Source organism: Schistocerca serialis, chromosome 1 (genome assembly GCF_023864345.2).
Source record: "Schistocerca serialis cubense isolate TAMUIC-IGC-003099 chromosome 1, iqSchSeri2.2, whole genome shotgun sequence".
Lineage (NCBI taxonomy): Eukaryota > Metazoa > Arthropoda > Insecta > Orthoptera > Acrididae > Schistocerca > Schistocerca serialis.
The window spans coordinates 1,122,776,936-1,122,802,102 of record NC_064638.1 but is presented as its reverse complement, the minus strand read 5'-3'; the positions used below and the strand labels follow the sequence as shown (position 1 = coordinate 1,122,802,102).

The 25,167-nt window shown below is 41.7% G+C and overlaps 1 protein-coding gene across 3 annotated transcripts in view; it reads right to left on the bottom strand.

The window, feature by feature from the left end:
- Positions 1-1,704: 1,704 nt before the first annotated feature.
- The window catches only part of LOC126416764 (uncharacterized), a 45,759-nt gene continuing 22,296 nt past the window's right edge, over positions 1,705-25,167 (bottom strand). For 2 of the 3 annotated variants that reach the window (XM_050084630.1, XM_050084611.1), the window contains one exon: positions 1,705-3,792. In XM_050084630.1, coding sequence (XP_049940587.1) covers positions 2,797-3,792 — 996 coding nt within the window. In that variant the 3' untranslated portion in view covers positions 1,705-2,796. The remainder of the gene's footprint in view (positions 3,793-25,167) is intronic. The other variant, XM_050084620.1, reaches the window with a different exon arrangement.

Genomic DNA, 25,167 nt, shown 5'->3' with positions numbered 1-25,167 from the left:
CGCAAAAGCACTGCAAAAGATAACACCAACATCGTATCCTAATTCTGACATTCACATTTCACACATTATGGAGGGATGCTGACTTAGTTTTTCAGGCACAAATGGGTAATTGCAGTATTCAAAATGTAAATGAAATACCTCTGTCATGTTGCTGCTGTTAGCTAATAGTATGTATAGTGTGTGCAGTGATTCATGCTGAGAAACGAATGAATGGTATAGCACTAACTTTTTATAACATGAAATAACTTCTTTGGAAGAAAGTAAAAAGGAAACATTGTTTTACACTATGGATAGACTGAATCAGATATTTAAGAGGATGGAGGTTCTAATCAGCATCCCACCATTCTGATTTAGATTTTCCATGGTTTCCATAAATAGAACCCAGTACGTTGTCCTCGATGGTGAGTGTTCATCGGAGGTGAGGGTATCATCTGGAGAGTCCCAGGGAAGTGTGGTAGATCCGCTGTTGTTTTCTATCTACATAAATGATCTTTTGGACAGGGTGGATAGCAATGTGCGGCTGTTTGCTGATGATGCTGTGGTGTATGGGAAGGTGTTGTCGTTGAGCGACTGTAGGAGGATACAAGATGACTTGGACAGGATTTGTGATTGGTGTAAAGAATGGCAGCTAACTCTAAATATAGATAAATATATATTAATGCAGATGAATAGGAAAAAGAATCCTGTAATGTTTGAATACTCCATTAGTAGTGTAGTGCTTGACACAGTCACGTCGATTACATATTTGGGCGTAACATTGTAGAGCGATGTGAAGTGGGACAAGCATGTAATAGCAGTTGTGGGAAAGGCAGATGGTCGTCTTTGGTTCATTGGTAGAATTTTGGGAAGCTGTGGTTTATATACAAAGGAGACCATTTATAAAACACTAATACGACCTATTCTTGAGTACTGCTCGAGCATTTGGGATCCCTATCAGGTCGGATTGAGGGAGGACATAGAAGCAATTCAGAGGCGGGCTGCTAGATTTGTTACTGGTAGGTTTGATCATCATGCGAGTGTTACGGAAATGCTTCAGGAACTCGGGTGGGAGTCTCTAGAGGAAAGGAGGCATTCTTTTCGTGAATCGCTACTGAGGAAATTTAGAGAACCAGCATTTGAGGCTGACTGCAGTACAATTTTACTGCCGCCAACTTACATTTCGTGGAAAGACCACAAAGATAAGATAAGAGAAATTAGGGCTCGTACAGAGGCATATAGCCAGTCATTTTTCCCTCGTTCTGTTTGGGAGTGGAACAGGGAGTGAAAAGATGCTAGTTGTGGTACGAGGTACCCTCCGCCACACACTGTATGGTGGATTGTGGAGTATGTATGTAGATGTAGAATTACTTATTTAAATCTGAAATGGTTCCTAATACAAGTCCACAGTACACTAGCTGTCCCATCCTTGTCCAGAAGAGCTGTATGTATAAAGTCTATATACTTAAATTATGTTCTTATAAAAGTGATAAATGAGGTAACAAAGCAGCTCTTCCTCCTTCTCTTACTACTACTACTACGAGTACTCCAATACTGCTTTCCCTCTGGGTGCTCATGACAGCGTCATTGAACAATGTTGAATGCACCTGCTTTCATTATGAACGCTAAAACATGCATCAGTTTTGACTCTGTCAGATGAACCCCATATAATTTCATAGGATTTTGTGGATTAAAATCTATTAACAGATCACCTTGGTACAAGCTTAATTTGCTTGCTCTTCGTAAACATTATAACACTTTATTGTGATAAATTTACAATTTAAATACAATGTGAAAAAAACTGCTAAGATGATAGAAATCAAAACGAAGATTTTTTTGTTTCCAGTGTTGTCTGTCTTTTGTTTAGCAAATATCATTTTAATATATTTCTCCAGCACCCAAATATCATAGCAAAACGATTACAATAAGAGGGCAAAGTAAACTGTTTAGCCCACTTGCCAGTTGATTTCATTTGCATAAAACATTCACCTTGCAAAGAAACAAAAGTTGTGGAAGAATAACATGCTACAGAAATACATGATTACCAAACACAATATAAGCATTAGTCCTATTATAATATTTGTCCTCTGTGCAATTTCATTTCATAAAGTTGAATAGAATCAATGTGTGATATATGAAACAACAATAATATAGGCTGACACGTTTCTGCATTTTTGCAAGCAATTGTGAATACCTAAATAAATGAAAAACAAAAAGTCGGTAATGACAAAATACAATATATGCCACAAAAAAGGTATGCAATCAAATCCTATTTGAAAATCTTGTGAAAAATGTAACATGTCTTCATAATAATGTAAACAGATAAGCTAAGCACAATTAATAAAAGAGCTCTGGTAACATATCCAACACCGATATCTTCACAGTATTTTGCTTTTCTTTTCCATGGGATCAGTATAATGTTATGCTGAGTGTGAAATACCCCAGTCTTTTTCAAGTTTAACTCTGCTTAAAGCTGAAAATTACACTGAATCACTAATCCAGTATATGATGGTACTAATAGACACAGATTAAACATTATTATCATACACAGTCTAATATTTTTCAGAAATAAAAAGAAAGGATACTGTTCAAATTTGTAATCTAAGATACGATCCTACCTTAGTGCAAATATTTTGTTGTTGTAAAGAAAACTAACAAATAAAACAATATGCACCAATAAAGTATCTTCCGACAGATTCACAAGTTGCAGAAAAAATTCTAAAATATATTATTTTCACAACACTGATTCTAGTCAACTCATAAGTATTAAACAATACTCCACATTTACAGATTTCACAATTTGGAGTAATACTTATCCAGTCAGGGACATGCTTCATTGTGTAATATGTTCAGTGGCAAAGAAATTACATCCTCTGTCAAGCGTGTTATAAGAGCCTGACGTTGATCATTATCAACTTCTTCTCTCCAAATATTGTGCATCACATTTTCTGCCTGCTCCACTACCTTCCTACTGTGCACATTTGGAACATGCAATGTAAAAAGAAATAGGGCCTTTCGAACTACAGGGTTTTCTACATCACATAAGAAATGAAAAGCCATGGCCATTCTGCCAGGAAAACTCTGCAAATTGTTAACTATTACTGAACGGTGTTTCTCAATAAGAGGTTTGTAATGTTCTATAATCCAGCCATAGTCCCTAGACATATTTTCATTCTGCAACAATTCATCCGGTTTCAAAATGAGAGGAAATTCTTCATCTGATTCTAAGTATTTCATTGCAAGATTACCAATAGTATTTGCCAGGCAAAAAGGTCCCTCACCAGTGTTATTGTGGAGGAGAACAAAAATTGAAGGTTTGGTGGGATCACTTTCCACTACGTTACGTATACCGGCAGAAAGCTGAAATTCAACATCCTCTGGAATATTTTCATATCGTAACAATGCATTTTTCACTGCTGCAGCCATATTTTCTATGCCTGTATAACTATTTTCTTCAGAAGAACTTGCAAAAAAAGTTCCGTAGACTAGACAGAAACCTATTACTAACGAAAAAGCTACAGTCAAAGGCATTTTTAGGTTTCTACTGTCTTTACCTTGCACTGACTCTTTTAAGGCATTGTTTTGTTCATATTTAAGTTTCCAATCATTCTGATATTCTGGAACATAAACTTTAGGATGAAATGAGTCATTGCTCTCTCTACAAATCCTGTATTCCTCCGTGACTGCAGCACGCTGATTTATGGGTCTTCTATTCAACACAGGACTTCTCGAGGATTCGCGGTATCGATTTCTGCCATCGACTCTACGAAGTTCATAATCAGCATATGGTTCCTCATCTTCAGCTTCATACTCCTGCTAAAAAAAAAAAGGAAAGACAAAAAATTACACAATACACTACACAAACAGATCAATACCCAGTGCACGAAGAGTTAAGGAAATAGGATATGCATCTCTGTACCTGGTAAAAAACCTGAACTGATCTTTAAACTTATGGAGTGCCAAAAAGTGAAAGCTCACAAATAAACAGCAAAAGTGGTGGCTGGGATTGTGGAGTTTTAAGTAATGAAAGTATAGTCTAACTTAACTGTGCAGTTTTCCAACTATACATGCTGCATTATTTCTAAGCTGGTAGAAATCTGAAACATTTTAAGGGCACAGTATATTTGCTTCAACATCTGCTAGCTCACCTTTGTGTTCAAACAATGCTGTAACAAAAAAGCAGCCATAGCTCCTTTGTTGAACAAGAGTGAATCATGTGGAATGCAGTGTTACAGAAGCATGTAATTACAGGCACAACTAACATCAAAAGCTTCTCTGCAGCAGTTATGGAAAAAGAAACAAGAGAGGTAAAAGAGCTGGTATTCCTCTTCTCTTGCTGCTTCAGCTGCTCTGCATCTTCAAACTGATTGAAAAACTTCATCAAATCCCACCTCAAAAAGAGGAAGGAGAATGTAATTTTTGTCTCACACCCTATAATAACAATAGCGAAGAACAATACTGATAGATATTAATACAAAAATACAACTTTTCTAAACAGTGAAATAACAGTTTTGGAAACTGTGATAAATCTATTACTCCAACATTTCCCCTATTTACACAGTTTATAATATTTAGTCCTTTTAGTTTTTATTATAGTGCACCATCAGAACATTGTCACATGACCATTGAGCATGTCATTACATTAGGTGACTAAAACACTGGAAGTCAGAATGTTGACATTTTCAAAAAGTAATCACTGGTGTGATTATTTCCAGCACATTACAAATGTGCAGCATATGTCACATGTCAAGATGATAATATTATGAGAAGGAACGTTGTTACTCACCATATAGCAGAAATGCTGAGTTGCAGATAGGCACAGCAAAAAGGCACAATTAAAGCTTTTGGCCACTGGCCTTCATCAGCAATAGACACACATAACACGTGACCGCGCGCACACGCACGCATGCACACGCGCACACACACCACGACTGTGGTTTCTGTTGCCCGAGACTGCAGTCATGTGCGAGAGTTGCATTTGCGCGAGTGCATGTGAGCGCACTTGCGTACGTGTGTCTATTGTTGACGAAGGACAATGGCCGAAAGCTTTAATTGTGTGCCTTTTTGTTGTGCCTATCTGCAACTCCGCATCTCCACTGTTTGGTGAGTAGCAACTTTCCTTCTCATAACATTGTTACATTCCATCCTGGATTCTCCATTGTTTGACATCAAGATAATACTCAGACTTGCTCATAAACTCTTCTCTGTCAATCTGTTAGAGAAGTTAAATACAAAAGATAACACTGTAGCCTCATACTCATGAAGGAATTGTTACCGGCAGTGTATTAAGACAGAACACAAGTTCAAAAGCATTGAAATAAGTGGGTTTTGTAGAGATTAGCACACAGACATGTGCACTTGTGAATTAATGCTGAAAAATATTCCACTTTTAATGGTTACTGTGTATAAATCCCTACTGGGACATTTTTAACTGTTTGTAATGCATGTTGAATCCTTACTGTGTTGTCTCTCAGAGAGCAATAAGCAGTTAACATTATATGGTGATTACAATGTAAATTTTTGAAAGGATTCCGATAGGGAAAATTATCTAAAACCCATATTTGGATCTTATTATTTGATCTCTGTATTAACTTTCCAACACAGGCAGATAAAGACAGTAGAACTCAAATGTTTTATTTGATGAAGCTCAAAGCAAGAAAATAACTGTATACCCAGTAATAAATTCTCTCTGGTCATGATGCACAATTAGTTAGGATAAATAAGACAGTACTTTACAGTACATATTCCCCTCGGTGGAAATCAGAATAGTTAAGGATTACATGACAAATGTCCAAACAGTTTACAGGCTGTGTGTAACCTGCGATGAAATTTATAGTAAACCAAATGCTGATATAAAATTTAATCTACTCCATAATAAATTCATATTACCATTCGAAAACAGCTTTTCTAATCAGGAATTACATTAAACAACCTTATAAAAAAAACTTGGATTACTAGAGGAATTAAAATATGTAGTGAAAAGAAACGAAATATAGCTCTCTTGGCAAGAGCAAGTAAAAATTAAAAAATCAGTAATTCTGACAACAGACTTCAGTCTGTATGGAATGTAGTGAAACAAGAGACAGGGTAACAGGCTAGAGTAATGTAAGTTGTACTGAGAAGAAGTTGATGTTCTGATGACCTCATTTGTCACTGCATTACGCTTGGTGAAATTAACTTACTTCACTGACGAAAATATATTTCACATACATGTGTTGGCCCGAGAAAATGAGTTTGCTTTAAGGGCGAGATTCGGCTAGCTCCTATCTTGTGCCATGAATTCAAAAACAGGGCAGCACCTCTTTCTGTTTTGGACAGCATGAATAGATCGTTTTGTAAACTGCACACTACTTCTTGAGGACCACTTAACACACTTCCGAGACTAATTTTCATTGTATTATTAAAGATTGTTCTCTCCCTCTCCCTCTCCCTCTCCCTCTCCCTCTGCTCCCCTGCTGGTTGTGCCTTCTTCATTTACCATAATCCGACTAAAAATAATGACTATGCAACTCATTGGAGACTACTTCAACAACGGAAGTAAGTTTTGAACGTTTTCCGCCACATATTCTTGTTTCAGTTCACAGCAACTCGGGAAATGATTTCCCGTATTTAGTTGTTATATAAACAATATAAGTTTACACAAGAATCCATTAACATCCGTAAACCTATTAGAGATAGCGCATTTCTTCCCTTGCAAATGCAAATTCAATTCATTTAGATGATTTGTAAAGTCTGTTTGAAATTCTCCCTTTTCTTTTTTTTTCTTTTTCTTTAAAAAAAGAAGAGTGAATCCTTCAGTTTACTCCAAAATTCCACAGTATCCCGTATTACTTGATTATTTCTTTATTTGTAATCTTTAAAAGTTCTTTTTTAAGGTGGAGTGGAGTGGGGATGGTTCCAGATGAATAATGCAAACATCAATACTCCACAAGCCACCTGACAGAGCAGAGGGTACATACCCAATGCACCATCAATACAAACTGTACAATATTCTTTAAAACCACCAATTTTGTCAACACAGTTTGTGAAAATACCCACACCTTTTGTTATGAGCAATGGAATTAAAGCGAGTAACACTTTATGCACAGAAAGTCATTTATTATTATGTGAATAAAATTAGCAGCTGACTAAGATCTGTACGATCAGTACTTCGTCCACACAAAGAATAATACCAACAATTTGCAAATTAAACTGTTCAGTTTCTTTTCTTTTCTTTCTTTTTTTCTTTTTTGCTAGATCCCATTAGACTTGTGTACAAAGCAGCTGTTTTAAAGTGTTCTTCGGCATAGTCTTAACCAAATGCTTTTGCCATTGTTAGCGCACTTTTTTTTCTTTTTCTTTTTTTTTTTTTTTACACACACACAATCCGTCGCTGAAGCATTTCTGGGCTGTTGCTAATTTTGAGCAATCAGCATGCGATGCAGTTAAAAATCTTTTCTTCAGGACTTGATGGTTCAGGAAACCTTCATTTTTATTTTTTATTACTTATTTTGAAGTTATCCAGTAAAGCGCATCATTTGTCATGTGAGTAATGCCTGTGTGTTGCTTCATGAAGAGAAATATCAAGAAAGATTGTTTTGATTTACGTTAAGCATTTTGTACATATAGCCATTGGAGTTTTTCGTCAGAATTATTTACAAACGAGTACTTAATCTCCACCTCGTACTGGAATAATGTTTTTCAGTATTCTTTCTTTTCGCGTTGCCTCTTTAGATTGCTGGTGAACAAGTGAATCGAAATATTTGGTCAGGACGTACGACATAGCGTGAGTGGAGTTGGAGGGGGAAGTGCTCAGTGGAGGGGAATGCCTCACGGGCCACGCTTTGCAAGCATACTCTATGTTTGCCAAGCGTGAGGTAATAAAGATTACTACATGACTACAGCAGAAACTGAGGGATGGTATCCATACCCATTCGCAGGATATCTTTCTAATAGCGTCTTTATGGATAATAAATATTTGTTATCCAAAATCCCTTATCCACAGTAAGAGTGATTGCCTGGTAAAAATGTTAAGAAACTTAAAGTTAATAAACATGGATAACTATTCATTGAAAATGATATATAATTACAATTGTACTGGTACACTATAAAGGCGAATGACATTGATGCTTGTAGTGAGCATGTTACGATGAGTTGGAGCTTTAAATATTTGTTGTTTGGTTAGCATTTTGCAGTAGTGACGACATCATTCACCTAATGGGAGGAATCAGTAGTGCAACATATCAGTTTGATGAAGTGATGTGTTGCACAAGCATTTTTCGAACTGACAAATGATGATCGCCAATATGAAAAGTTTAGGATGGATGGCCGGGCGGGATATTGCCTATGACATCACGGGGACAGGAGGAAACTTGCTACATAGTTCACCTTCAAATCAATCCATCCATCCCTCCCTACACATTGGCCCTGTCATAATTTTACACCTGTTTCTTTTTTCCTCATGCATGGCAACAGCTTCCGCGCAATCAAATATTCCCACGTCACAGAACTACCCTACGGTCATCACTCATTAGCAAAAATTTCTTTCTGCCTTTTCACTCCCCAGAACCACTCCCTGTTATCCATAGTTCCCTTTACAACCATCAAACTTATTCAGTCTTCTGGTCCAGACAGTATACCAATTAGGTTCCTTTCAGAGTATCTTGATGCAATATCTCCATACTTAACAATCATATACTAGCACTTGCTTGATGAAAGATCCATACCCAAAGGCTGGAAAGTTGCACAGGTCGCACCAGTATTCAAGAAAGCTAGTACGAGTAATCCACTAAACTGCAGGCCCATATCATTAACGTTGATATGCAGCAGGATTTTGGAGCATATATTGTGTTCAAACATTAAGAATTACCTCAAAGACAATAGTCTATTGACACAGACACACAGTCAACACCGATTTATAAAACATTGTTCTTATGTAACACAACTAGCTCTTTACACACACACACACACACACACACACACACACACACACACACACACACACACACAAAGTGTTGAGTGCTATTGACAAGGCATTTCAAATTGATTCTGTGTTTCCAAATTTCCAAAAGGCTTTTCACACTGTACCACACAAGCAGCTTCTAGTGAAATGCATGCTTATGGAATATCGCCTCAGTTATGTGAGTGGATCCATGATTTCTTGTCAGAGGGGCCACAGTTCACAGTAACTGATGGAAAGTCATTGAGTAAAACAGAAGTGATTTCTGGTGTTCCCAATGTAGTGTTATAGGCTGTCTGCTGTTCCTTATAAATGATTTTGGAGACAATCTGAGCACCCATCTTGGGTTGTTTGCAGAGATGTGTTGTTTCGTCTATTGAACTCATCAGAAGATAAAACCATATTGCAAAATGATTTAGAAAAGATACCTGAATGGTGCGAAAATTGGCAACTGACCATGAATAGTGAAACAATAAATAATGAAAAGTGTGAGGTCATCCACATGAGTGCTAAAAGGAATCCATTAAACTTCAGTTACACGATAAATCAGTGTAATCTAAAGGCTGTAAATTCAACTAAATAATTAAGAATTACAATCACGAACAATTTAAACTGGAAACAGCACACAGAAAATGTTATGGGGAAGGTAAACCAAAGACTGCATTTTATTACCAGAACACTTAGAAAATGTGACAGATCTACTAAAAAGACTGGCTACACTACACTTGTCCGTCCTCTTTTGGAGTACTGCTGTGCAGTCTGGTATCTTTAGCAGATAGGATTAATTGAGTACATCGAGAAAGTTCAAAGAAGAGCATCACTTTTGTATTATCACAAAATATGGGAGAGAACGTCACAGACATGATACAGGATTTGGGATACACACCATTAAAACAAAGGCATTTTTCACTGTGACGGAATCTTCTCACGAAATTTCTATCGCCAACTTTCTCCTCCAAATGCAAAAATATTTTGTTGATGCTGGCCTACATAGGGAGAAATGATCATCATGATAAAATAAGGGAAATCAGATATAGTTGTTCATTTCTCCATGCACTGATCAAGAGTGGAATAATAGAGAATTATTGTGAAGGTGGTTCGATGAACCCCCTGCCAGGCACTTAAGAATGATTTACAGAGTATCCATGAAGACATAGATTTCCTGAGCCTACCTCACATTTTCTTATTCAGAAAAGTATCCCCATACCTAGCTAAAACCCAGTCCCACATCCTGTTCTCTAAATGCTGCCCCTGAGCTGGGGAACGAGTCTTCCTGCCCCCCCCCCCCCCCTCCCTCCCCCTGCCCACCATTCCATGACCATACAACGAAAATACTCTTTCCCAGATCCCACCCCTCCTTTTACAATGATTACTGTACTTCAAAATTCCAGCAATGTCTCTTCCTCTCAAATCCGGTAGTACAGAAACAAATCTTCATGACACAGGGATGCTAAAACAATCTCTGCTCCCTCCCCAAGATACTTTTACTGTACACTTCTAACTCCCCACACCACATCTCCCAAAGAGAGATATTTGCCCTCCAACACCTGGAAGAGCACTTCAGGTACCACCTCCATAAATGATAAAACTTACTGACATCCTACTCCTGCCTTGAAGCACCAGTACCTGTCAACACCTATCCTAACCCCACCGAACCCACTTGTCAATCCCTCATAGAACACAGACTCTGTCTTATGGACATTTTCATTTACAACATGCCCCAGAACTATCTTTCAATGTTCTACCTAGCTCAGAACCTATACAATCCCAAAACAAGGCCAGAAATTTATTCACCAAAACCCGTGTCCTACAGAAGTTTCAGTGCTATCCAACGGCCTCACTTTCACTCCCATAACCATGGACCTTGCCGATGGTGGGGAGGCTTGCGTGCCTCAGCGATACAGATGGCCGTACCGTAGGTGCAACCACAACGGAGGGGTATCTGTTGAGAGGCCAGACAAACATGTGGTTCCTGAAGAGGGGCAGCAGCCTTTTCGGTAGTTGCAGGGGCAACAGTCTGGATGATTGACTGATCTGGCCTTGTAACATTAACCAAAACGGCCTTGCTGTGCTGGTACTGCGAACGGCTGAAAGCAAGGGGAAACTACAGCCGTAATTTTTCCCGAGGACATGTAGCTTTACTGTATGATTAAATGATGATGGCGTCCTCTTGGGTAAAATATTCCGGAGGTAAAATAGTCCCCCATTCGGATCTCCGGGCGGGAACTACTCAAGAGGACGTCGTTATCATGAGAAATAACTAGTTTGGACAAGAAGAGAATAGAAGCTTTCGAAATGTGGTGCTACAGAAGAATGCTGAAGATAAGGTGGGTAGATCACGTAACTAATGAGGAGGTATTGAATAGGATTGGGGAGAAGAGAAGTTTGTGGCACAACTTGACTAGAAGAAGGGATCGGTTGGTAGGACATGTTCTGAGGCATCAAGGGATCACCAATTTAGTATTGGAGGGCAGCGTGGAGGGTAAAAATAGTAGAGAGAGACCGAGAGATGAATACACTAAACAGATTCAGAAGGATGTAGGTTGCAGTAGGTACTGGGAGATGAAGAAGCTTGCACAGGATAGAGTAGCATGGAGAGCTGCATCAAACTAGTCTCAGGACTGAAGACCACAACAACAACAACAACAACAACAACTCAAGTTCATCCTTGTCAATGACATGCTTCTGCTGATCACTACACTGGAAATGTTTGTTTGCTACCAAGCTCTCTAACCAAAGCAATCTTAATCCCAACATTTAACCTTGTCTGCCCCAGTTCATACGCTCAACCAACTGTTTTGTTTTAGGATGCAACACCCCCCCCCCCCCTCCCCCCTCATACCACTTATCTACTCTTTCGCCATCTTCCACAAATTCCTACCTCCACTTGGACTTTTCTTCCTTCCCCAGGTCCATTCCCAAGAACAGAAACCTCTCAGCAGAAGAAATAACAGCCATTCACTGCCTCATGACAGGCCCTGATTTAGTCATCCTCCCTGTAGATAAATGCTGCACCACTCTTGTAACGTACCACAGTAACTACTTGACAGAAGGCTTCTGCCCACTGTTTGACTCCTTCACATACAAGGTCTGTCACAGCAATCCTATCCCCGAGGCCAACGTAACCCCCTACTCAAATCCTTAGGCCCATCTCAGAAGCTCTCATTGGAATCCATCTCTCTCCTAACACCAATGATCCCTCATGCACCCAAATTCTGCATGCTTCCAAAAATCCTTAAACCTAACAATCTTGTACACCACTTTCTAGCTGGTTCTGCACTTCACTGAAAGAATCTCCCCTCTCATCGAGCGACACCTCCAACGACACCTCCAACCGATTGCCTGTAGCCTAGCCTCTCACATGAAAGATAGAAACCACTTCCTTCACTGACTGTCAAACATTCCCACGCCACCTGAGCCCATTGATGCCACTTTCCTATACACAGAGGGTTGTGACTGAAACATAAAAGAATCCTGTTTTTAGTCTAAGTACATTGAAGAGCCGAAGAAACTGGTACACCTGCCTAATATTGTGTAGGGCAGACGCAGGCACATAGAAGTGCAGCAACATGACGTCGCATGGACTTGACTAATGTCTGAAGTAGTGCTGGAGGGAATTGACACCATGAATCCTGCATGGCTGTCCACAAATCTGTAAGACCATCAGGGAGTAAAGATCTCTTCTCAACAGCATGTTGCAATACATTTCAGATATGCTCAATAATGTTCATGTTTGGGGAGTTTGGTGGCCAGTGGAGGAGGTGTTTACACTAAGAGGAATGTTCCTGGAGCCACTCTGTAGCAATTCTGGATATGTGGGGTGAAGCGTTGTCCTACTGAAATTGCACAAGTCCCTCGGAACGTACAATGGACATGAATGAATGCAGGTGATCAGACATGATGCTTACATGTGTGTCAGCTGTCAGTGTAGTATCTAGACATATCAAGGGTCCCATATCACTCTAACTACACCTGCCCCGCACCATTACAGAGCCTCCACCAGCTTGAGCAGTACCCTGGTGACATGCAGGGTCCAATGATTCATGATGATGTTTTCATACCCATACGCATCCATCCGCTCGAAACAATTTGAAACGAAATTCGTCTGACCAGGCAACATGTTTCCAGTCAGCAACACTCCAAAGTCAGTGCTGAAGGGCCCAGGGAGGCATAAAGCTTTGTGTTGTGCAGCCATCAAGGGTACACAGGTGGGTCTTTGGCCCCGAAAGCCCACTGAATGGTTTGCACACTGACATTTGTTGATGGCCCAACACTGAAATCTGCAGCAATTTGCAGAACGGTTGCACTTCTGTCACAGTGAAGAACCCTCTTCAGTTCTTGTTGGTCCCATTCAAGCAGGATCTTTTTCCAGCAGCAGCGATGTTGGAGATTTTATGTTTTACCGGATTCCAGATATTCACGGTACACTCGTGAAATGGTCTTACGGGAAAATCCCACTTCATCGCTCCCTCAGAGATGCTGTGCCTCATCGCTCATGCACTGACTATAACATCATGTTCAAACTCACTTAAATCTTGATAACCTGCCATTCTAGCAGCAGTAATTGATCTAACAACTGTGCCAGACACTTTTTGTCTTATATAGGTGTTGCTGACCACAGCACCGTACTCTGCCTGTTTGCGTATCTCTGTATTTGAATATGCATGCCTATACCAGTTTCTTTGGCGCTTGAGTGTATACTCCATTGCAATGATTTAGTTAGTTACTTTTTCTTCAAGTTACTTCAAATAAATTTATGCTGATATAGATAACAATATACATTTATCCCATGAATGTATGCAATATGCTGTCTGTGTGGATATCATTGTTACACTCAAATTAACAACTTCTCTTTGATGTGTACATTATTTTTCAAATATATATTGTTCCTTTGCAATTATCATTGTTGCCTTTTCTACAAGGCCCCTTCAACATCTGTGTGGTATTGGAAACTCCATACTGAATTTGTTGTGGGTAAAGGAATCTGCTGGCAAACTGCAACTGCTCCACGCTAAATAAGGAATACCTCAAACAAATAACAATACAACACAAACAAATTATATATGAATGCTACAATTACTCATTTATATACGACAATGAGGGTACAGAAAACTTTGTTCCTCTGATTCTGGAGGGAAAAGTCCAGAATTTAATTATGTAAAAACGCTGTACCCTCGAACATGCCACCCCATTAAATTAGGGTTGGGAAAAACTGACCGGTTAAATCCAGTATTGATATTTTAGTTCTGAATATCTGGTATTTTTGGGTATTTCTCTGACCTCACTTATAAGGGGTCTTTTTTTTCATTTTTGCTAATAAATGGGCAAAAATACCAGCATATCAATTTGCCATAGCACAGTTGCTGAAATTTTTTGCTTTTAAATAAAACTTTTTTTTGAAAATGAGTTATGTTTATTTGTAAAATTTCCATTGCTTTGAAAAGTTCGATTATTAAAGAAATTGGGAAAAGCAATCAGCACTATTTTAATAACTGCTACAGTTAGAAACCAGCAACAAATAAATGACATAAGAACTGGTATAGAATTGCAGAGCTGATGTACCTGCTGACATGTGGCAAGGCCTATTAAATGGTATACATGTACGTGCAGTGTGGTCTATGGCGTAGTTCTTCCACTTTCATTCTCGGACTTCACTTGTATTGCAGGATGGTCCATCCTTAGTTTGGAAGTATTTCATAAAGCACAGAAGCAGTGAAGTACAATACTTCCTTTGCTTTAAAAGATTAAAAAGTGGAGTATGCACAAACTTGCATCATCATATAAGGAGAAAACATCCACTATGGAGTAAACGTCCACAATGTTCCTTGGAAGAGAACATATATTTTACTGCTATATCTGTAATTCTTTTGAAATGCTATGAACTTGAGATAACAACTGATCCTTTAATTTTGTGGTTGCTTCATGGTGGAAAACTGATACCCTCTAAGAGTGATGATGCAGAGAAGTCATCAACTTTAAGACATCTCAGTTTTGCTGTCACTGTGCCCATCTCCTTCATTTCTGCAATCTTTGCTGGAGACAATTAGACCAGCATCAACCACCTATTCATTGTGATCTCCTACCCCTTCCCTCAGCCTTTGTTTGAAGTCCACATTTGTTACTGGAAGCAACAGCAACAAAAAAACTGAAAATCAGTTATTTCAGAAACCGGTTATTTTGAGCAGTTTTAACACTCAGGTTAAAATGGATATAAAAAGATCCGGTGTAACAGAAAACTGGCTGTTTCAGCAATAATCATCATCCCTATTGTAAATGAATAAGTGTGCTACTGTTTCTTAATTAATCTAATTCAAATACTATAATATGAAAATTATTTTCTATATTCATACATATGTACATAATTTACATTTTTATTTCTTCTTCACTAATTAATTATCCTTCTAGTTAATGATTTGCTTCTTATACATACACTGGGTGTCCCTCCTGAGAGTCGTCAGGCACATTTTCTCTGATGTTCTGACAGATATTTGCAATTTTGTTTATGCAATGTGTAGCCAGAGACACCTCAAACAAATACTGCTTATTGTGTCTTTTGTGTGATGCCCAGCACTGACAGAAAGCATCATTTCTGTCACAAACAAAATTTTTAAGGTAGCCGTGTGTCACCCATTCATGGCCAATGTGGAGCCGACAAAGAACCACAGAGTCCCTGCGAGAGGCCCGCGGGGAGGTCTCCCACACATTTGTAGTCTCCCTAATGGCACGCTGTTTGCTGTGCGTACTGAGGTTATGCCATTCCGTCTCCCGAAGCCGCAAAATCTTGACACGTAGTACTGAACGCAGATCAGTTGCAGAGAAGCCGGTCTCCATAAGCGATTTCCGCATAGCCTGTTCGGCCAGCCTGTCGGCAAGTTTGTTGCCTGGGATTCCGATGTGTCCTGAGGTCCAGACAAACACCACTGAATTACTGGACGGTTCCAGGGCATAGATGGACTCCTGGATGGTTGCTACCAAAGGATGACAAGTGTAGCACTGGTCGATAGCTTGTAGGCTGCTCAAGGAGTCAGTACACAGAAGAAACGACTCCCAGGGCATTAACGCATGTGCTCAAGAGCACGAGATATAGCCACCAGCTTGGCAGTGAAAACACTGCAGTCATCGGGCAAGGGATGCTGTTCAATATGTCCTCCATGGACATATGCGAAGCCGACGCGATCATCAGCCATCGAGCCATCGGTGTAAACCACTTCACGGCCTTGGTACATGTCAAGAACCAAGAGGAAGTGGCAGCAGAGAGTAGCAGGGTTATCCGAATCCTTAGGGCCATGTGAAAAGTCCAAGCGAAGCCGCGGCCTAGGTGTACACCATGGAGGTGTACGTGAATGGACCTCAAGTATAGATGGTAAAGGCAAGGACTCCAGTCTGGAAAGAAGGGATCGGACACAAACTGCAATTGGAAGCCCTGACCTGGGCCACTGATGCAGTAAATGAACTGCTGTGGGTGGGAAAAGGAAACGGCAATTCAGATGCTCAGAACTATGAATGTGTGCAACGTGACTGGCCAGCAGTTGTGCACACTTTACCTGCAGTGGAGGGACTCCAGCCTCCACCAGGATGCTGGTCACCAGACTTGTCCTAAAAGCTCCTGTCGCTACGCAAATGCCACAGTGGTGCACTGGGTCGAGTAAATGCAACGTAGAGGGTGCTGCCGAACCATAAACCAGACTCCCATAGTCAAGGCGGGATTGAACAAGGGGTCTGTAGAGCTGCAGCAGAGTAGAGCAATCTGCACCCCAGTTGGTGGTGCTCAGGCAGTGGAGGGCATTGAGGTGCTGCCAGCACTTCTGCTTAAGCTGACAAAGGTGAGGAAGCCAAGTCAATTGGGTGTCAAAACCCAGTGCTAAGAATCGATATGTCTCCACTACAGTGAGTGGATCATCATTAAGGTAAAGTTCTGGTTCCGGATGAACACTACGATTCTGACAAAAGTATATAACACACAACTTTGCAGCCAAAAACTAGAAACCATGGGCTAGAGCCCACGACTGCACTTTGTGGATGGCTCCCTGTAGGCACCGCTCAGCAACACCAGTACTGGTGGAGCAGTACAATATGCAGAAGTCGTCTGCATACAGAGAAGGTGAGACGTACGGTCCTACAGTTGCTGCTAGACCATTAATGGCCACTAAAAATAAAGATACACTCAATACAGAGCCCTGCGGGACCCCATTCTCCTGGATATGGGGGAACTATGGAAGGCACCAACTTTGACATGGAAAGTACGAAGAGTCAGGAAATTTTGGATAAAAATTGGGAGCGGGCCTCTGAGACCCCACTCTTATAATGCGGCAAAGATATGTTGTTGCCAGGTCAGATCATATACTTTTCGTATATTAAAAAAGATAGCAACCAGGTGTTGGCACCTGGAAAAAGCTGTTCAGATGGCAGACCTAATGGACACAATATTATCAGTGGTAGAGCAACCCTGGCAAAAGCTGCCCTGACGTGGAGCCAGTATGCCACGTGACGCAGGAGGTGGCTACACTGGTAGCAGGGGCTGTCTGGCAGGTACTGTGCAGTTTTTTAGGTTGGAGGGTTTTGGGAAAACACAAGAAGGGTTTCAGTCACAAAGGGTGCAGGATGAACACAGGAAGAATGTAGATACAGCAACCATTGATATAACAGTTGTAAATTATCGTAGCTGTGTTGGGAAAGTACCAGAGCTCCAAGAGCTAATAGAAAGCAGTGATGCTCAAATCGTTAAAGGCATTGAAAACTGTCTGAAGCCGGATATAAGCTCAGCCGAAATTTTTGCGAAGAACCTAACGGTGTTCTGAAAGGATAGGCTAAACACGGTTGGCGGTGGCGTGTTTGTTGCTGTTAGAAGTAGTTTAACTTGTCGTGAAATTGAAATAGATACTTCCTGTGAGTTAGCATGGGCACAGGTCATTGTTGGCAACTGGAATAAAATAATAATAATAGAATCCTTTTACCAACCTCCCAATTCAGATGATACAGTTGCTGAAAGGTTCAAAGAAAACTAGAGTTTGATTTCAAACACGTACCTGAGTCATATGATGATAGTTGGTGGCGACTTTAATTTACCCTTCATATGTTGGCGAAAATACATGTTTAATTCTGGAGGTATATATAAAATATCATCCGAAATCATGCTAAACGCATTTTCTGAAAATTATTTCGAGCAGTAAGTTCATGAGCCCACGCAAGTAGTAAACGGTTGTGAAAACACGCTTGACCTCTTTGCAGCAAATAATCCCAAGTTAATAATGAGCATCAAAATGGATACAGGGTTACCGTAGCGAAACTGAATACTGTAATCTCCAAATCTTCCAAAAATAAACAAAAAGTAAACCTGTTCACAAAAGCAGATAAAAATTCACTTGACACCTTTCTGAGAGAGAATCTCTACTCATTCCAGATTAATAAGTGTAGACCAGATTTGGCTTGAATTCAAAGAAAAAGTATCTGCAGCAATTGAGATATTTATACCAAATAAATTAACAAACAATGGAGCTGATCCTCCTTGGTACACAAAACAGGTTAGAACAACGCTGCAGAAACAAAGATGCCAAATTTAAACAGGCGCAAAATCCCCAAGATTTGCGATCTTTTACAGAAGCTTGAGTTTTAGCGCAGACTTCAATGTGAGATGCATATAACAGTTTCCACAATGAAATTTTGTCTCGAAACCTGGCAGAAAATCCAAAGAAAATCTGCTCGTATGTGAAGTATGTTAGCGGCAAGAAACAATCAATGCCTTCTTTACGCGATAGCAATGAGATACTATTGAAGATAGTACTGCCAAAGCAGAGTTACTACACACAGCCTTCTGAAATGCCTTCACAAAAGAAGACGAAGTAAATATTCCAGAATTCGAATCAAGGACAGCTGCCAACATAAGTAACGTAGACGTTAATATACTCGGAGTAGTGAAGCAACTTAAATTACTTAATAAAAGCAAGTCTTCTGGTCCACACTGTATACCAATTAGGTTCCTTTTGGAGTACGGTGATGCATTACCTCCATACTTAACAATCATATACAACCGTTTGCTCGACAAAAGAACCATACCCAAAGACTGGAAAGTAGCACAGGTCACACCAATATTCAAGAAAGGTAGTAGGAGTAGTCCACTAAATTATATTAATATTGATATGCAGCACGATTTTGGAACATATATTGTGTTCAAACATTATGAATTATCTTGTAGAAAACTGTCTATTGACATACAGTCAACATGGGTTTAGAAAACATCGTTCCTGTGAAACACAACTAGCTGTTTATTCACATGAAGTGTTGAGTGCTACTGACAAGGGATTTCAGACCAATTCCGTATTTTTGGATTTTGGAAGGCTTTTGACACTCTACCACACAAGCGGCTTGTAGGGAAATTGAGTGCTTATGGAACATAGTCTCAGTTATGTGACTGGGTTTGTGATTTCCTGTCAGAGAGGTCACGGTTTGTAGTAATTGACGGACAGGCATCGAGTAAAACAGAAATGATTTCTGGCATTCCCCAAGGTAGTGTTATAGGCCCATTCCTCTTCCTTATCTATATAAACAATTTGGGAGACAATCTGAGCAGCCATCTTAGGTTGTTTGCAGATGATGCTGTCGTTTATCGACTAATAAAGTCATCAGAAGATCAAAACAAATTGTAACATGATTTCTAAAGATATCTGAATGGTGCGAAAATTGACAGTTAACCCTAAATGACGAAAAGTGTGAACCCATCCCCATGAGTGCTAAAAGGAATTCGTTAAACTTCAGTTACATGATAAATCAGTCTAATCTAAAAGCCATAAATTCAACTAAATGCCTAGGAATTACAATTACGAACAACTTAAATTGGAAGGAACACACAGAAAACGTTGTGGGGAAGGCTAACCAAAGGCTGCGTTTTATTGGCAAGACACTTAGAAAATGTAACAGATCTACTAAGGAGACTGCCTACACTAAGCTTGTCCATCTGCTTTTAGAATACTGCTGCACGGTGTGGGGCCCTTACCAGATAGAATTGATGGAGTACATCGAAAAAGTTCAAAGAAGGGCAGCACATTTTGTATTATCGGGAAATTTGGGAGAGAGTGTCACAGAAATGATAAAGGATTTGGGCTGGACATCATTAAAAGAAAGGTGTTTTTCGTTGTGACGGAATCTTCTCACGAATTTCCAATCACCAACTTTCTCCTCCCAATGTGAAAATATTTTGTTGACACTGACCTACATAGGGAGAAATGATCACCACGATAAAATAGGGGAAACCAGAGCTCGTATGAAAATATATATGTGTTCCTTCTTTCTGTGTGCTATACGAGATTGGAATAATAGAGAATTGTGAAGGTGGTTCGATGAACCCTCTGCCAGGCACTTAAATGTGATTTGCAGAGTATCCATGTAGATTGGTTGGTTGATTGGGGTTGAAGGGACCAAACAGCAAGGTCATCATCAGTCCCTTGTTTCAAATGTGGTCCATTCAGACAGTTTGACATCTCAGAAAAGTCATAACGATAAAACGGAAAAGGCTAAAAAAATGTAAAAGTGCAGTCGTGTCGTCAATGGTAAAAACAAAATGTGGGAAGTCAGCAAGAGAGCAACCCCAAGGCTATTCTAGAGGCAGGAAATATCCCACCTCTGAAGCAGTAGAGGCAAGACCACCTGCTATTTAAAAGCGTTCAACCGCTAGAATGTAGAAGTGCGCATGGGAAAAGGAGACTAACCAATTCTAAAAAGTGATAAAAACAGAGTAAAAGGAAAACAAAAGAGGATCTTGGCCAGGGAGGGGAGTAGGGAATCTCCCAACACAGCTTACAATGGGAGACACCCCAACCTTCACCGTGTTGCCCCAACACCAGAGTGAGATTAAAGACCTTAAAACTGAGAATAAAAACCACTTTCACATAGGAAACTGAGAACCAGTTCGACCATCCGGGAATCGTCAGCCAACATTAAAGGTAAAGTGCAGGGAAGTCTGTACTTAGTACGCAGAGCCAAAAGAAGGGGGGCATTCCACCAAAATGTGGGCTACTGACTGGAAGGCTCCACAACCACAAAGTGGGGGTGGCTCATTGCGCAAAAGAAAACCATGGGTCAGCCTGGTATGGCCAATGCGGGGACGACACAGTGTGGTCGAGTCCTTTCGGGAGAGGCGGAAGGAAGAACGCCACGAGACTGGTGTCACCTTAATTGCACGAAGTTTATTAAACAGGGAGGTAGCCTCCCAAGAGATGGCCTATGATTGTGCGAAGTGGGATTTGATGGGAAGCTGTAAATCCGCTGCAGGAGGGGTTACACAGAAAGTGGGGGGGTAAGAGACTGCTCCCTCACCCAAACGATCAGCAAGCTCATTACTTGGGATACCCACATGGCCAGGGACCTAAAGGAAGCCAATGGAACAAGCAGCATGGTGAAGATCAGCGAGATGGTTATGGATGGCCGAGACCAAGGGATGGCGAGTAAAACACCAGTCAAAGGTCAGAAGGCCCCTCATTGAGTCCATACAAAACAAAACGCAGTTGAGTTGCGACTGTTGAATAAAGGTATGAGCCTGGGAAATTGCCATTAATTCCGCAGTAAACACCCCACATGTAGGAGGCAAGAGATGATTTTCCGTGCCAACAGAGGACGCGAAGTTATATCCCATATGATCAGCAGATTTAGAGCCGTCAGTATAAAAAACAACAACATCCCGAAACTCCCATAAAATCTGACGAAAAAAACAAATGGAACACCATCGGGGGAATGGAATCTTTCGGACCTCGGCAGAGATCCATCAGAATTCGGGGCCGAGGGGAAAAAAACCAAGGGGGGGGGGGGGGGGGAGGGGGTGTTGGGGAGGGAGCATCGGTGACAGGACAAAGAAGGAAGCTGAAAATCACAGCGAAGAGACGCAAGGCGGAGCCCAACCGGTAAAACCACCTGAGGGCGGGAAACAGGTGGGTGACGTCCATGGTATGGGAACAGGATAGAATAGAAAGGATGAGTGGGGGAGGAATGGACAGCGATTACATAGGACACCAGAAGCTAGGACTGCCAAACAGAAAAGGTGGGGGGGAGGAGGGGGGGGGGGATCCCAGCTTCAAACAGGAGACTATCAACAGGGCTAGTGGGTAAGGCACCAGTGGCCAAACTAATACCACGATGGTGGACCGGATCCAGCAGGTGCAGTGTGGAAGGAGCAGCCGAACCATAAACTTGACAACCATAGTCCAAGCAAGGCAGCACTAAAGCCTGATAAAGGCGGAGAAGGATGGAGCGGTCTGCACCCCAAGAGGTGTGGGCAAGGAAGCAAAGGACATCGAGTTTACGGAAACATCCTACCTTCAGAAGTCTGGCATGAGGCAGCCAAGTGAACTCGTTGTCGAAAAGAAGACCCAGGAAACGAAACCGTGGGACCACAGGTAATCGTTGTGCATCGAGATAGAGCTCCGGATCGGGGTGGATCGTAGTACGGCGACCAAAGTAGCAACCCATGGTTTTAAAGGAGAGAATTGAAACCCGTGTAATAGGGTCCATGCAGAGGCATGCTGTATAGCTCCCTGAAGCTGCCACTCTGCAGAGGCCATAGAAGAGGAACTAACCCAAATGCAGAAAACATCCACATACGGAGCAGGAGGACCAAAGGACCCACAGAGGCCACAAGTCCATTGATAGCAATGAGGAAAATAAGTACACTCAATACCGAACCCTGTGGGATGCCACTCTCCTGGGTCCATGGAGAACTAAAAACAGTACCAACCTGAATCCTGAATGACCGATTGAACAGGAACTGGCGGATAAAAATCGGGAGTGGGCCCCGAAGACCCCACTGATGAAGTGTAAGTAAGATGTGATGGCGCCAAGCCGTCATAGGCCCTGCAAAGATAAAAAAATACTGCAACCAAATGGCAGCACTGGGAAAAAGCCTGCCGAACTGCGGATTCGAAGCGAAGTAAATGATCGATTGGAGATCGTCCCTCTCGGAAGCCACACTGGTAAGGGGACAATAGATCCCGAGATTTGAGGACCCAATTAAGCCGATGGGCTACCATCTGTTCAATTAACTTGCAAACAACATTTGTCAGACTAATTGGGCAACAACTTTCAACAAACAGGGGGTTCTTACCAGGCTTAAAGACAGGAACGACATGCTATCCCTCCACTGAGAAGGGAAGTCACCCTGGAGCCAAACACGGTTAAACTCTTGGAGAAGATGTTGCCATTGTGGAGCACTGAGATGTTGAAGCAGTTGGTTATGAATGGAGTCTGGGCCAGGGGCCGTATCATGAGAAAGAAGAAAGTGTGGAAAGAAATTCCCATTCAGTAAAAGGTTCGTTGTAAGATTCTGACTGACAAGGGGTAAAACGTAACGCGTAAGCTTCGCCCTGCTGTTTCTGGTGAAGGAAAGCAGCCGGATAGGAGGCTGATGCTGTTGCAAAATGGGTCACAAGATGTTCTGCGAGAATCAACGGGTCCGTGCAAAGGACATCCGGGAGGTGAAGGCCTGGGAGGGTGGACTGCCGATGGCAACCTTGGAGAGAGCGAAGTGTAGCCCATACCCGTGACATAGGGACAGTAGAACCGAGGGAAGAAACAAAGCGTTCCCAACACATCCGTTTGCTCTGTTTGATTAAGTAATGGGCTTTAGCGCGAAGGCGTTTAAAGGTAATAAGGTTGGCAACAGATGGGTGCCTCTTAAGGTGTTGCAAAGCTCGACGGCAATCACAGATGGCAATGGAAATGGCTGTACTCCACCACGAGACTTGCCGGTGGCGAAATGGTCCAGATGAATGTGGTACAGCAAGGCTAGCAGCGCCAACAATTGCGTCAGACACTTCACGTAGGACGTCATCAATACAACCGGACAAAGAGGGAGAAAACACAACCTGTGCAGTATATAGAGGCCAATAGGCGCATTGGAAAGACCAACGAGGTAACCTGTCCATCGGGGAGTGGGAAGGGAGCGAGAGAATCAACGGGAAATGGTCACTATCATAAAGGTCGTCGTGTGGTAACCAGTGTAATGAAGGGACAAGGGAGGGAAAAGAAAGAGAAAGATCAATGGCAGAAAAGGTACCATGACCAGCACTAAAAAGAGTAGGGGAGCCATCATTAAGAAGGCACAAGTAGTGGTCTGCAAGAAGCTGGTCTATGAGAAGACCTCGTCTAGATGGAAATGCACTGCCCCACAAGGGATGATGAGCATTAAAATCCCCGAGAAGAAGCAACGGAGGAGGAAGTTGATGAAGAAGGGCAGTTAAGGCAGCAGGTGTCAGAGTCCTGTTAGGAGGGAGATAAAGATTGCAAACCGTGACCTCAGAGTCCAAGTGGACCCTAACAGCAACCACTTCTAATGTAGTTTGAAGAGGAATCTACACGCTAGCAACGTCTGTACAGACCAACGTACAAATGCCACCAGAGGCCAGCAGGGAGCCAACCTGATTTCGACAGAAGACACGGAACACACAGAGGGTCGGTGAATGATCATCAGTAAAATGAGATTCCTGTATAACCACACAAGCTGCAGAGTAAGACGAAACAAGGGATTTCAACTCCAGAAGGTGATGGTAATATCCATTGCAATTCCATTGGACAACCACAGAACAATGATTCAAATGGGGGTTGAACAGGCTAAAGCCAGTCATGCTGCCGTGTCACCACCCGTCACCGACAAGGAGGGGGCGACATCCATCGATAACAGGTCAGAATCAGGTTGCGAAGCCGGGGAGGAGACCTATGGTGACACCAGTGGCTCCTTGTCCCAGGACTTAAGTTTCTTCTTCTTTTCTGTTTAAGATTGAGGATGGCTGTGTGGCATAAAGGAGCCAGCTGCAGCAAGATAGGGAACAGAAAAAGATTGGGCGACCTGGGGGCCCCTAGACCGTGATTCTCGCGGTCATCGCGTGGCAGCAGACCTTTGGCCTGGAAGGTGCATGCTGGGAGGGGCGCCCTTGACCGGCGGATGCCGAAGAAGTGGGACTCTTCTCCAGCTGGGGAGGGGGAGTGGCGGCCGGAGGAACGGGTGTGGGAGCCGCAGGGGAGGGAAGGAGGAGAGGGGTTTGGGACTGGGGTAAGGAAGGGGGAGGAAGGGGTGAAGATGAAACTAAAGCATAACTAGACGTCATGGACACAGGGTGAAGATGTGCATACTTCTTACGAGCCTCAGTGTAGGTTAAATGATCAAGGGACTTCTACTCCTGTATCTTCTTTTCCTTCTTATATACTGGGCCATCTGATGAATGCGGAGAATCATTGCCACAACAATTAACACACACAGGAGGGGAACACAGGAA